Below are 14,216 nucleotides of genomic sequence, written 5' to 3' on the forward strand. Positions count from 1 at the left end.
CGGCGCTGTTGAGACGAACAATGCCACTAGTTGTGGCCATGAAGTGCGTACGAACTTAGTGAGCACACTGTGTGATGCACTATCCATATCCATATCCGTATCATGACTTAAGAGACCTGGAAGTGTCGTCGACCATCACAGATGGAACAGCTGTGGCTGTGACAGCCAGTAATGCAAACTGCATAGAATACATGATCAGAGGGTGTACAGTCTCTTGTGAAGAATGATGAGCGAAACAGTTCACTGTTCCACTGTCCACTGGAGTCCGACAACGAAGTATGAAATGCCCTTGTACCATATTGAGCAATGGGATCTAGTTTGAAACACATGTGAGCAGCAGATTGTGGAACTTGTGTGGTGCCAATGTCAGTATGATGTGGCTTAAGCACAGAAGACAAAGCACTGGGTATGCTCCATTGTGAGCTCGAAGAGGTTAGAGAGCTTAGTTGTGTTGTATGAAGAGGTACATAGATGTAACATTTAGTAAAAAGCAATGTTACTTATAGTAAATGCCTATTACTATTAATCAAATAACACTTATCAGATGTCGTACAAATATCTTGAACCAGGATATGCAAATAGTTGTTACAGTGGCGGTAAAAGCTACTCTGTAACAATTTGTTTCTCAACAGAGCTAGATGCGCACAGAGCAATTCCATGGAAAAGCTGGATATATTCATGAGCTCTGTGAAAGTGGCCTGCAGCAATGTGATTAAAAGCTTTAATGAAGTGTATGAAAATGTAGACGTATGTAAGATTGTAGAAAGTGACACTTGACTGCATGTGACGTGTCAATGGCAGGTCTAGGCGTCCTTTGCAGGGTGGATGGGGACCAGGGATGATACAAGATGTTGTACCAGTCCTCGTAGCCAACAAAGGTGTTGTATTTCACTGAAATTGAAACTGAGTCAGTGGGACTCAATTCATCTGTTTTGGAGAAACCTGTTTTGTCTGGTGTCAGGAGGAAGCAAATGCAAAAGGGTAGGGGTCTATTAATCGTTGACAGTTCTAACATACAGCGAATGTTAGTTGGTACCCCTTAGGGAAATAGCAGCAAGAGACAGGAAAGGACACCATGTGCTCTCAGTGTATGTCTCAGTGCCTCAGTCAACATGTTGAAGAGACTATTCCGGCAACTATTGAGGGAACAAGGTGCAACCAATTTCAGATTATGGTACATGTTCGAACAAACGATGCCTGTCGTCTGGGCTCCAAGGTCATTCATGGGTCATTCCAAAGACTGGCAGAGAAAGTTGAGAAGACCAGCGTTATGCATGAAGATTCAACAAATCTCACGATTTGCAGCAGAACTGTTCGTGGCCCTTCGGTTCTGAAATGAATGGAAGAACTGAAGTAGAGACTTCAAAGGTTCTGTGAGAAGCTAGACTGCAACTTCCTGGACTTGCGCCATAGGGTTGAGAACTGTAAGGGCCACCTAAATATGTCAGTTGTTCACGACACATTAGAGGCTGCTACTCAGGAAGCTGACTGTGTGTGGGGTGCACACAAGGCTTTTTTATATTAGGCGACTCTCCATCCAATCCTGATACCAATAGCTGTAGGAAACCCAGAAGTATCAGAGTAGGATTGAAAGAAATGCCTTCCATGGGTGAGAGTATTAAAACCCTAATTGTAAGCTGCCAAAGCATTTGCAACAAAGTGTCAGAGTTTGATGTGCTTATGAAAACAATGAAGTTCCCATACTACTAGGTATAGAAATCTGGTTGAAACCTGAAACTGAAAGCAGTGACATTCTCAGGGAACATTAAAGTGTATATCGAAAGGATAGGCAAATGGGAAATGGAGCTGGTGTATTTGTCGTAGTAGACAAGAAACTCAAATCCACTGAGATAGAAATTAAAGCTACATGTGAGATTGTCTGGCCAGGACTCAGTATCAGGGATGGGCATAAAATGATAACTGCATCCTTCTATCACCCTCCAGACTCATCTACTGATGTAACAGAACTTTAAAGAAAACCTCAGGTCTCTTATACAAAAGTTCCCCAATCATACCAGAATCATCGGTGGAAACTTTAATCATACAACAGTTAACTGGAAAAATTACAATTTTGTTAGTAGTGGGTGTGATAAGACATAATGCGAAACTTTATTAAATGCCTTCTCTGAAGACTGTCTAGAACAGATAGTTAGGAACCCCACTTATGACGGAAATGTATTGGATCTAATGACAGCAGGTAGACCTGACCTCTCTGAAGATATCCACATCGAAACTGGTATCATGAACTGGTATCAGTATCATGATACTATAGTGGCAACAATGATAACGAAACTACAAAGGGCAACTAAAACAAACAGAAAGATATACATGTTCAGTAAACTAGATATAAAAATCAGTAATGTCATATCTCAATGAGGAATTTGAAACTTTCATCACAGGGCAGAAGCTTGTAGAGGAACTCTGTCTTAAGTTTAAAAGAATAGTTGATCATGCGCTGGATGGATATGTACCCAATAGAACAGTTCATAATGGGAGGGAACCTCCATAGTATACAGAGTCACTATAAAGAAACTTCTAAGGATATAGAGATTACTGCATAATAGGTGCAAAACAAAGCTTGGGGCTATAGATAGAGAGTCACTGAATGAAATGCGATTGGCTGTCAAGAGAGCAATGTGAGATATCTTCAGTGACTACTGTAGCAAGATATTGTCAAGTGCTCTTTCATAGAACCCATAGAAATTCTGGTCAAAGCAAAAGCTGAAATGCTTAATCCCATTTTCAAAAGTTCCTTTATAAAGGAAAACCAAGCATAAATAATCCTTATACCACTGAAAAGATGTATGAAATAAGTATTACTGTCGGTGATATCATTGAAATCGAACAAAGCTACAGGCCCCAATGGAATCTTTGTCAGATTCTGTCCGCAGCTCATGGTCTTGCAGTAGCGTTCTTGCTTGCCGCGCATGGGGTCCTGCGTTCGATATCCGCCGAGGTCAGGGTTTTTTACTGCCTCGATATGACTGGGTGTTATTGTGTCGTCTTCATCATCATCATTCATCCTCATTATGGTTGGAGGAAGGCAATGGCAAACCACCTCCGCTAGGACCTTGCCACGTACGGTGGTGTGGGTCTCCCACATCGTCCCCTATGCTCCTCGGAGTATGGGACCTCATCATCATACTACTGAATTTGTGGCTGAGTTAGCCCCTATTCTAACTGTCATCTGTCATAGATCCCTGGAACAAAAAATTGAGTCCAGTACTTGGAAAAAGGCAAAGGTCACACTCATCTGCAATAAGGGTAGTAGAAGTGATACACGAAACTACCATTGAATATCCTTGACATCGATTTGTTGTAGAATCTTAGAATACATTCTGAGCCGTGGATAAAGCAGGTGGTACACTTTGGTTTATTGGCAGAATACTGGAGAAGTGCCATTAGGAGATTCTCACAAATCACTTGTGCAACCGGTTCTAGAATATTGCTCAAGTGTGCGGGAACCATACCAGATAGGACTAACAGGGATATTGAATGCATACAGTGAAGGGGACCACGAATGGTCACAGGTTTGTTTAATCTGTGGGAGAGTTCACAGAAATATTGAAGGAACTGATTTGGAAGACTCTTGATGATAAATGTAAACTTTCCTGAGAAAGCCTATTAATGAAGTATCAAGAACTGGCTTTAAATGATTACTCTAGGAATACAGCCCACTGCATATCACTCACATAGGGGTCATGAGGATAAGATTAGAATAATTACTGCACACGCAGAGGCATTCAAACAATCATTATTCCCTCACTCCATGCGTAAATGAAATAGGAAGAAACCCTAATAACTGGTACAATGGGGCCTACTCTTTGCCATGCTCATCACGATAGTTTGCGATGTATAAAGGTGGATGTACAAGTGACAACTTGTACCAACTGTAATAAATGATTCATTATGTTTCCGTGGGTTATCAGTTGTAGGAATTCCAAAACGTCTAACTAGTGTAAAGATTCAAATCAGTTCAGTTAAAAATAAGTATTACTTGTTTTCATGTATCTTAATCTAATTTTTACCTATTGGTGCTTCTGATGAAGAAGCTGAGGCAATAAAACAGCATAAAGTGAACTATATGTATCTGCCCTACAAATTTCAAAAAAATATCACATGAGACCTTATCCTACAACAAAATATTTAAAACAGTTTGTAAATGGAAATTGTGCACGTTTCCCATAAGTTTTTAGATTTCACTTTGAATAACTGCTACTGGATATACAAACACCTAGAATGAATTTTCCAAAATAGCGCTTCAGGAGGGTATAGTTTGTCAAATCAGACACTTCACTGCATCTTACTGTTTACACTTAGAAAGGTGATAACGAAATTCCACTGAATTAAGCAGTTGTATTATAACATACTAACCACTTTGCGAATTTTAGTATTAATACATGTTAAAAATTTACATAATCTTTTACATTTATTACCATGGAAAGAAAGTTTTTGACGTGTTGCGTTAGTGTATATCACACATTTTGCAATATACTTAATAGCTGTACAGTGTTTAGTTTTCGTGATCATATTTAAAATTCTATTATGCCCATTTAAGTGGGAATAATACAGTATTACTGATTCTTGTGCACATTTGTTAATCATAGCATTGTAGCTATTTGTGTATGAACATATGACATGTTCTGTTATACACTATATTTGATTTCTGCGTTGTGCACAATGCTCCGGTTTCGTGTTTCACAATATCCGAGACCTGTTAAAAGTTTTATCAGTGCTTCTTTGTTTTGTGCATGTGTTAAATGCACTTTTGCATGTATTAGAGAGTAAAACAGCATAATTTTTTAACGTACAGTGATAGCTGAGACATCCATTCTGCGGGTCCGGCCCCCTTATTTGAGAGCGGCATGGTGTTGTTATATTGATTGCTCCGGCTTGTGCGGTGTAGGCTCTGATTTGTAGAATATTTTCACCTCCCGTTTCGTTCCGTAACGTCCAGTTTGACTCGACTTTAAGTACGCAATACAATAGGGATTGAAAAAGCAGTGACTTGGCCATGGAATGATGATTTTGTATCGATATTATTTATATTCTCAGTTGCAGGATCAAATTTACATTAAAAAAAGAAAAAGAAGCAATATCTCTGAACTTCGTAGCAGCTATAGATAAACATAAACATAGGATGTCCCATCTTTGCTGAATATTTGCATCAGAGATTTTAATGTCATGCCATGTTGGTTAAAAATGGCTTCTGTCAGAGGCTTCACGAAAAATATTCCGTTTATACGTCAGCAATTTGTCGCTCTTTTGGGAAATACGAGTCTGTCTGTTAAGTTTATATGTGTGGTGGTTTTGTGTTGTTACTTTTTCTCTTTTTCGGAAGAAGCTGTTCGTGTACTAAGTGTGACACCAGGCTACCTCCTGCCACCTGTGTTCTGGATATGGACAGCATTTACGTATTGTTTCCTTGAACTTCATTTCTGGGAAGTGTGTGTTGATATTATCACAGTAGGGTTGTGTGGAAAACTAATTGAACCGTTATGGGGCGCGTTTGAGATGATGACATTTTTTGCAATTACAAATATTGGTGTTGCCTTGTTAAGTGCTCTGTTTTATTTAATACTTTATATGTGTACATTTAATCCAGACCTGTTGTTTACCGTCCATATACATGGTTTGGCTGGTTACATTGCTGGTGTGTCAGTAGCCGTAAAGCAAATAATGCCTGATCACATTATTCTTAAGACACCACTAGGAAAACTAACGAACAGGAACGTTCCTCTCAGTGTTTTATTCATGTCACTAGTTTTGTGGTTAATTGGACTACTGGAAGGCACATATCCGACTATGTTTATGTCTGGTTTGCTAGTAAGCTGGACATACCTAAGGTTTTACCAGTATCACACCAATGGAACGAGAGGAGATATTGCTGACAATTTCACCTTTGCAAGGTAAGCATCTGTGGCGTATCTGTTATTTTGATTCTGCAGATACTGTAATGACTTATTTAACTTGATGGAATACATAAAAAAGTTAATATAAGTAGGTGGCAATAGTTGAGAGCACATTGTAGCCTGAATATCGTGAACATGCAGTGAGCTTACTTGTAAACAAACTGATTTAACTGAGACATCTAGATAGAAGTCTTGGCACCACTCACTTCATGCTAGAGACTAGCACTGAGGTGGTTTTTTCCTGAACTAGATGTACACAAATTTTTATTTCTTCCATGAGAAGTGTCATTCTACAAATTGTGAGATAGGGCATTTTGGTCTTTTTTTGGGCCATGCACTTAGCATCCAGTCAGTGGATAATTTGCCTGTTGTTAAGTGGAAATTTTAAAACTCTGTTAAAAAATATAACTGGTGGTGGGAAATTTTTCTTGTGGATCATATGTGGAAATTTGTGTGTGGTTCTACGTGACACCATGTATGGTGCTATTAAGTGTTCGATATCACTTTGCCAAGTTATAAGCAAACTGTCACTTTTCATCCCAACCTTTACCTTGGAATAAGCCATAGATCAATCTGTCACACCCACCTTCATTCCAAAAATTAATAAAGAGAAGCAAAAGAAATATAGCTAGTACTCTGTTCTCTTACTGTTTTTGCATGTACGTCGTCACAAACAATACCATCATTATGTACAGGACAAAGCGGATGCCCAATATCAGTAGGGTCAATTGACCTGTGACTGGGCCTTATGCTTGAAAAGTAAATTGCATTGAGGATACACATTCCATGTCAAGTCAACCAAGCCATCTCACCTATCATCTTAGAGTTGAATGTAACTTTATATATTTGTTCTCCCTACAGAGACAAGTAAACAAGTCATATTCTAGCATTTCATCTCTCTTGATTTTCATTTTATGTGATTAAATGCATTAGGGCTTGTACTTGGATACATGTAAGAGATATTCTTTTACAATAAAAAATTCAAGAACATGTGAAATGAGAAGTGAAGAATTACAACTGTAGGTTAAAGAATTGTATTTGAGAGATGACACAAGTTGGAAAGCACCTGGGAATTAAAGGACCAAAGACATGGAACAGAATGGTGTTATAGGAGTCTCACTTGATTATGACAGGGCATAAAGTGAATTTCAGAAAATGCCGACATAAACATACAAATTTCAGAATTTTTGGTGAAGTTTGTCCACCTCAAATCCTTCCCTTATCACATATGCATTATAAGGTTTACATCTACTGACATCATGCCAGTTTCAATTTCTTAGGAAGTTCTGCTAACTGCTATATTATGAATAATTGTCAAAAAATCCTTGAGCTCTAGTAAATAAAATATGTTACAATACTTAAGATGAACAGTGTGTCATAGGACAGTGTAATAAATGTGTAAATGATGTGTTCTGCAGAATAAATCATGAAGATAATGATAAGTGAAAAATATCAATGTGGAGCAATGCATGGAAGTTGGTAAGCACATAAAGCAATTTGTAACACACAACTGTGTTTCAAATTTATTGAGAGAAGTTTAGAAACAGTTACTTTTATTTAAATTGCATTGTTTTTATATGGCTGTATATTTTGAAAATGGAAGAAGATATTTGGGGAAAGACAAACTGCACTACCATCATATGTTATTGTAAGCGACTATCTGTCACATGACAAGTATCTGTCTGAACATATTTTAACGTCCTGATCAATGACACAATGAAAATATTTCCAGGCATAGAAACTATTTGCTTTTTCTCAGTTGGATGTGCTGGAAATCTCAGGAATAGATATTAACTGTCTGTATTATGTTTTCTGAAGAAAGATAATGTTTTCTGAAGAAGTATTTTAAAGTGGGTTGTGAATGGAATGTGCTTGTTACATCTCACCATAAGGGGGTTGTGGGTAGTTGTGGAGGCGTAGTGAAGAGAAAGGTCTGGCATGAATGTGTAACCAGTGCAAAACAAATGACTTTCATTAATGTGTGAGGTAATATATTTGATGAGTAACACGTAACACTTTCGTTTGTACCAACTGATGCAGGCTCAGAATCAGAGTATATAAAATCTATTCAGAATAATGGGAGTCTGGGCATGCAGTCCAAGCACTACAAACAAAACATCATTTTGAAGTGCTTACAGATTCCAGTCTACTATGTAGCTATATTTATAGTCTAAATTAGAAATGTTTATGATTTTAGGATCAAAACAGAGAGAAAGCTAAAATGTAGGGATGTGTATTCTAACATAGACTGCCACTATCAATCCTCATTTATCAATGTTTCTCAGCTACTGAAAGTGATGTTGAGCTAGACACATATCTGTCTAATTTTCATGTTTGGAGAGTTTGGTGGCCATCGGAAGTGTTTAAGAAGTCAGAAGAGTGTTCCTGGAGCCACTCAGTAGCAATTCTGGACGTTTGGGGTATCATATTGTCCTGCTGGAATTGCCCAAGTCCGTTGGAATGCACAATGGACATGAATGGATGCAGGTGATCAAATAGGATGCTTTACATACATGTCATCTGTCAGTGCCGTGTCTAGACACATCAGGGGTCCCATATCACCCCACGTGCACACGCTCTACACCATTACAGAGCCTCCACCAGCTTGAACAATTCCTTGCTGACATGCAGGGTCCATGGATTCATGAGGTTGTCTCCACTCCCATACACATCCATCCACTTGATACAAATTGAAGAGAGACTCGTCCAACCAGGCAACATATTTCCAGTCATCAACGGTCTGATGTCAGTGTTGACAGGCCCTGGCAAGGCGTAATGCTTTGTGTCGTACAGTCATCAAGGGTACACGAGTGGGCCTTCAGCTCTGAAAGCCCAATCAATGATGTTTCGTTGAGTTGTTTGCATGCTGACACTTGTTGATAGCCCAGCATTGAAAACTGCAGCAATTTGCAGAAGGGTTGCACTTCTCTCATGTTGAATGATTCTCTTAATTGTTGTGGGTCCGTTCTTGTGGGATCTTTTCTGGCCACAGTGATGTTGAAGTTTGATGTTTTACCAGATCCCTGATATATCACTTGTGAAATGGTCATATGGAAAAATCCCCACTTCATTGCTGCATTGGAGATGCTGTGTTCCATTGCTCATGCGCTGACTATAACACCACATTCAAACTCACTTAATTCTTGATAACCTGCCATTTTAGCAGCAGTAATCGATCAAACAACTGCTCCAGACACTTGTCTTCTATAGGCATTGCCGACTGCAGCACCGTATTCTGCCTGTTTACATATCTCTGTATTTGAATATGCATGCCTGTACCAGTTTTCTTGGTGCTTAAGTGTATTATGGCTCGAAGCTGACAGGTGGTACCGAATGCTAGAATTCATACGAATCTTTTAAAATTTTAATTTTATATTTTTTAAATTTTGCTTGTTGATGTGAGGAAAAGCATGGTTGAGTGTTACACCTACAACATACTTCAATTTCCTTAAGCAGCAGTACATTTTGCCACTAAGCATGCAAGGGATGGGGATCGTGGTCATTGCATTCTTGGCTTTATGGACAATGAAAGCTGACACTTTATCATGCTTGACACCATTCCAACTAACGAGCAGAATGGAGTCAATACAGTGATCAGATATGAATGGTTTATTATGGTCATATTGTCAAGATGACAGTCCCATGCCATGATTACTTTACTCAATTCAATAATTGCTTGTGGCTTCATTTGTTTATCTTCAAGTGATTGGTTTTGAAAACCTATCACTGTTGTAGCAGCTTGTTCAGTACTAGCTGAAATGCCACACCATGACATCTGTTTTCATGAGAGTAATCATTCTGCTCCTTTGAATTCATTTGTATGCTGATATTGTGTCTGTTGACCTCAAAGTATAGGCTATACTGTCACTGACTTTCACATTTTCACTCCCTTTGACAGTTTATTGCTGAATGAGTTTGATATAACACAGACCTTTTCTGTCACACGCGAAAGCGTACTGCTAGGCATACATCTATACTGCCTCCCCTGCAGTCTGAACTGCTAATTACAGATACACTGTTCTGAGCAGCCTTCTTTGTGAATGTAGCTAGCAATTTTCACATACTCTGATGTATAGACATCCCTTGAAACCCAGTGCACAAGGACTAATAGGTGTTGAGGTGAAAAGTTTGCAGGCTTTGTGACATGGTTGCTTTACAACTGAATCAAGGTTACTGAGACAATTGGTGCTCTGCTTAAGTGAACTGCAATGTCATTAATATATAATCCAGTGATTGGCTGACATAAGATGTTTTGTCTGAGGTCATAGTGACTGCTTTGAATACTGTATAATGAAGAAAGAGAGACATTGTCTTTGTCACTTTTTATGTTTATTCGAACTATTGGTTTTCACATTCATTACAGGTCATTAATATCTAATTACTGCAAATCACAGTTCATCAACATAGCAAAGATACACTTAAAACACTAAATTGTAAGTGTGTACTGATACCGAGCGAGCTGAAAGAGTTGATGTGCAAGTTCTCGCTATTGGCTTTTTTTTTTAAAAAAATTGAAATGGAGAATTGCAACATCATTTGATTGTGCCTCGGGTATGGATGTGTGTGATGTCCTTAGGTTAGTTACGTTTAAGTAGTTCTAAGTTCTAGGGGACTTATGACCACAGCAGTTAAGTCCCAAAGTGCTCAGAGCCATTTGAACCATTTGATTGTGCCAAAACCAGTACAATGTTACAAAAAGAGAAGTGAGAGAGTCTTGTTATGGCTTACAATATACTGAATGCAGTGATAAATCTGTATTTGGGCAATCTTAATGACTGCCTCATACCAACAAATAGCAACATTGTTCAGAACAGCAACATAATTCCAAGAAAACATATAAAAAACCTTGGCTAACTAAAGGAATAAGAATATCTTGCAACCGTAAAAGAGAACTGTATCTAACAGCAAGAGGGTGTACTGACCCAGAAATTGTTCAATATTATAAAAACTATTGTGCGGTACTAAGAAAAGTTATTAAAAAGTCCAGAAGCATGTGTATCATGTCTGAGATCAGTAACTCTGATAATAAAATTATAGCAATTTGGAATATTATTGAAAGGGAAACAGGGCAACCAAGAGCACAGGAAGACTTTAGTGCCATAAAACTAAATGACAAGTGTACTAACAAACAATCAGAAATTGAAAATATTTTCAATAATCATTTTTTAAATGTTGTGGAGAAAATAGAATCTAGATCTTCACTAGAAGAGGCAAGGCTACTAATAGAAGAGACCATACCTGTGCAGTTTGAAACAACTGTATTTCCATCAACCTCTCCCTCTGAAATGAGTAAAATAATAAACTCACTGAAAAGTAAAATCTCTTACGGAATTGCTGGCATTTCCAGCAAGGTACTTAAAGCTTGTTCCCCACAGATAAGTAGGATTCTCAGCCACGTATGTAATAGCTCTTTAGAGCAGGGTGTTTTCCCCGATAGACTGAAATATGCCATTGTAAAACCATTGCATAAAATGGGGGATATGTCGGATGTCAACAACTACCGCCCAATCTCTCTTCTGACAGCTCTATCAAAAATTTTTGAGAAAGTAATGTATTCAAGAGTAGCCTCCCATATTTGTAAAAATAAAGTACTAACAAAATGTCAGTTTGGTTTTCAGAAAGGCTTTTCAACAGAAAATGCTGTATACGCTTTCACTGATCAAATATTAAATGCTCTGAATAACCGGACATCACCCATTGGTATTTTTTATGATCTCTCAAAGGCCTTTGATTGTGTAAATCATGGAATTCTTTTAGATAAGCTAAATCATTATGGTTTGAGTGGGGCAGTGCACAAATGGTTTAATTCATACTTAACTGGAAGAATGCAGAAAGTTGAAATAAGTGGTTCATGTAATGTTAAAACAACAGCTGATTCCTCAAACTGGGTGGTTATCAGGTATGGGGTCCCACAGGGTTCGATCTTAGGTCCTTCACTGTTCTTGATATACATTAATGACTACCATTCCATATTGATGAAGATGCAAAGTTAGTTCTTTTTGCTGATGATACAAGTATAGTAATAACATCCAAAAACCAAGAACTAAGTGATGTAATTGTAAATGATGTTTTTCACAAAATTATTTAGTGGTTCTCAGCAAACGGACTCTCTTTAAATTTTGATAAAACACAGTATATACAGTTCCGTACAGTAAATGGCACAACTCCAGTAATAAATATAGACTTTGAACAGAAGTCTGTAGCCAAGTTAGAATTTTCCAAATTTTTAGGTGTGTCCATTGATGAGAGGTTAAACTGGAAGCAACACATTGATGGTCTGCTGAAACGTCTGAGTTCAGCTACGTATGCTATTAGGGTTATTGCAAATTTTAGTGAGAAGAATCCTAGTAAATTAGCTTACTATGCCTACTTCCATTCACTGCTTTTGTATGGCATCATATTCTGGGGTAATTCATCGTTGAGTAGAAAAGTATTCATTGCTCAAAAACGTGTAATCAGAATAATTGCTGGTGCCCACCCACGGTCATCCTGCAGACATCTATTTAAGGATCTAGGGATCCTCACAGTAACCTCACAGTATATATATTCACTTATGAAATTTGTTGTTAATAATCCAAACCAGTTCAAAAGTAATAGCAGTGTGCATAGCTATAACACCAGGAGAAAGGATGATCTTCACTATGCAGGGTTAAATCTGACTTTGGCACAGAAAGGGGTAAATTATGCTGCCACAAAAGTCTTTGGTCACCTACCAAACAGCATCAAAAGCCTGACAGATAGCCAACCAACATTTAAAAATAAATTAAAAGAATTTCTAGATGACAACTCCTTCTACTCATTGGCTGAATTTTTAGATATAAATTAAGGGAGGGGGAAAAAAACCAGCTTAAACATTAGTGTCATGCAATATTTTGTGTAATGTAATATCTTGTACAGACATCTTTTATTAACCTGACACGTTCCACATCATTACGAAGTGTCGTATTCATGATCTATGGAACAAGTATTAATCTAATCTAATCTAATCTAATATGAATACATGTAGCCTCATGTCTGTGGCCTCAGCTTAAGTAGATGTGTTATAGACTTTCATCAGCTAAAGCCATCAAAGAATTGTGGGCATAATGGATGGATACTACTGTCACAGAAGTAGAAAATGTCATAAAACAGTAAATAGTCTATCAGAAAAAGTTGGAGCATCTGTGCATTTGTTAGATGAGCCTTTAATGACTGGATACATCTGTCTTATGACTGCTCTTTTTATACCAAACTCTGTGAGGTGTGACAAACACCAGGTGTCTGTGCTTTTTTTTGTATGTAAAGATGAATACACCTACTGTAGATATTGGTCACCAGGTTACTAAGCAGTAACAATGTATATCCATACCAATAAAGACAAGAAAAAGATCTAGCCTGTCTGTGAAACTGAGTTTTATTCTGTCATAACATATGAATTTATTTTTGAACACTGAACTTTGTTCATTATTTTCAAGTAAATCCCTACCCTGTTGTGCAATTCTGGAAAGTCTATATAAAATATTGGTACCCATCTATTACTGTCATAACTTCTTATTTGATCAGAATGTTTTGTAGCCACAAATTCACTTTTCAAATCCTGTAGCTTGTAGTTTTACCATTGCTAAAAGACCTTTGTGGATGTCATATGAGACATCCAGAGATTTGAGTGGTCTGCCCTCCTCCCCAGTCTGTTGAAAACTATTCTTCTTCCCTCCTTCACAAAGGAAACATCAGTTCCAAGAACTAGGAGTGGGATCTTGAAATTTTCGCTATGTAATGCCTATTTGATGATGGTTCTGGAGTACAGCCAGTCATTGTTCTCAACCACACACAGTATTTCGTTTGGCTACCTGCAAGATATCTTCAGGTGAGCCATTGAAGATTGATATCAGTAATCCACATTTATTAGTGCCACCTACACATTTAGCACATGCGCTATGATCTTAATGATAAAACCAACCTCACTTCCAGCAGACAGCGCTCTTGATGTTGCAGCTGCGAACCTCCCATGTCTGACAGGTTGCTGCTTACTGAGAGCAAGTTGTGGAATTAATTCAGTTTACTGCAAGCTCACTCACAGAGATTTATGTGTATAGTCTTTAAAATTTCATTGTCCATCGCAAACCACAAGTGTACTTAAGACACTTGTATGTGGAGCATACACATTTACCGATTCTGAGTAGGTGACTGAGCAGCTCTCCTATTAAAATTCAGTCTTCAGGAAAATAGATATTCCATTCAGCAGGTCAACAGAACCTTATCAGTTAAAGCAAAAAATCATCCCTTGTACATTCCAGAATACTGTGGCCATAACCTCCCTGGAAA

General features: G+C 38.0%; 1 protein-coding gene across 1 annotated transcript in view; it reads left to right on the forward strand.

Annotated features, from left to right (window-relative positions):
* The first annotated feature begins 5,142 nt into the window (after positions 1-5,142).
* Positions 5,143-14,216, forward strand: part of LOC126236456 (transmembrane protein 115-like) — a 51,241-nt gene continuing 42,167 nt past the window's right edge. Inside the window, exon 1 of the mRNA XM_049945775.1 lies at positions 5,143-5,909. Coding sequence (XP_049801732.1) covers positions 5,185-5,909 — 725 coding nt within the window. The 5' untranslated portion in view covers positions 5,143-5,184. The remainder of the gene's footprint in view (positions 5,910-14,216) is intronic.

The sequence above is a fragment of the Schistocerca nitens genome, chromosome 2, assembly GCF_023898315.1.
Source record: "Schistocerca nitens isolate TAMUIC-IGC-003100 chromosome 2, iqSchNite1.1, whole genome shotgun sequence".
Lineage (NCBI taxonomy): Eukaryota > Metazoa > Arthropoda > Insecta > Orthoptera > Acrididae > Schistocerca > Schistocerca nitens.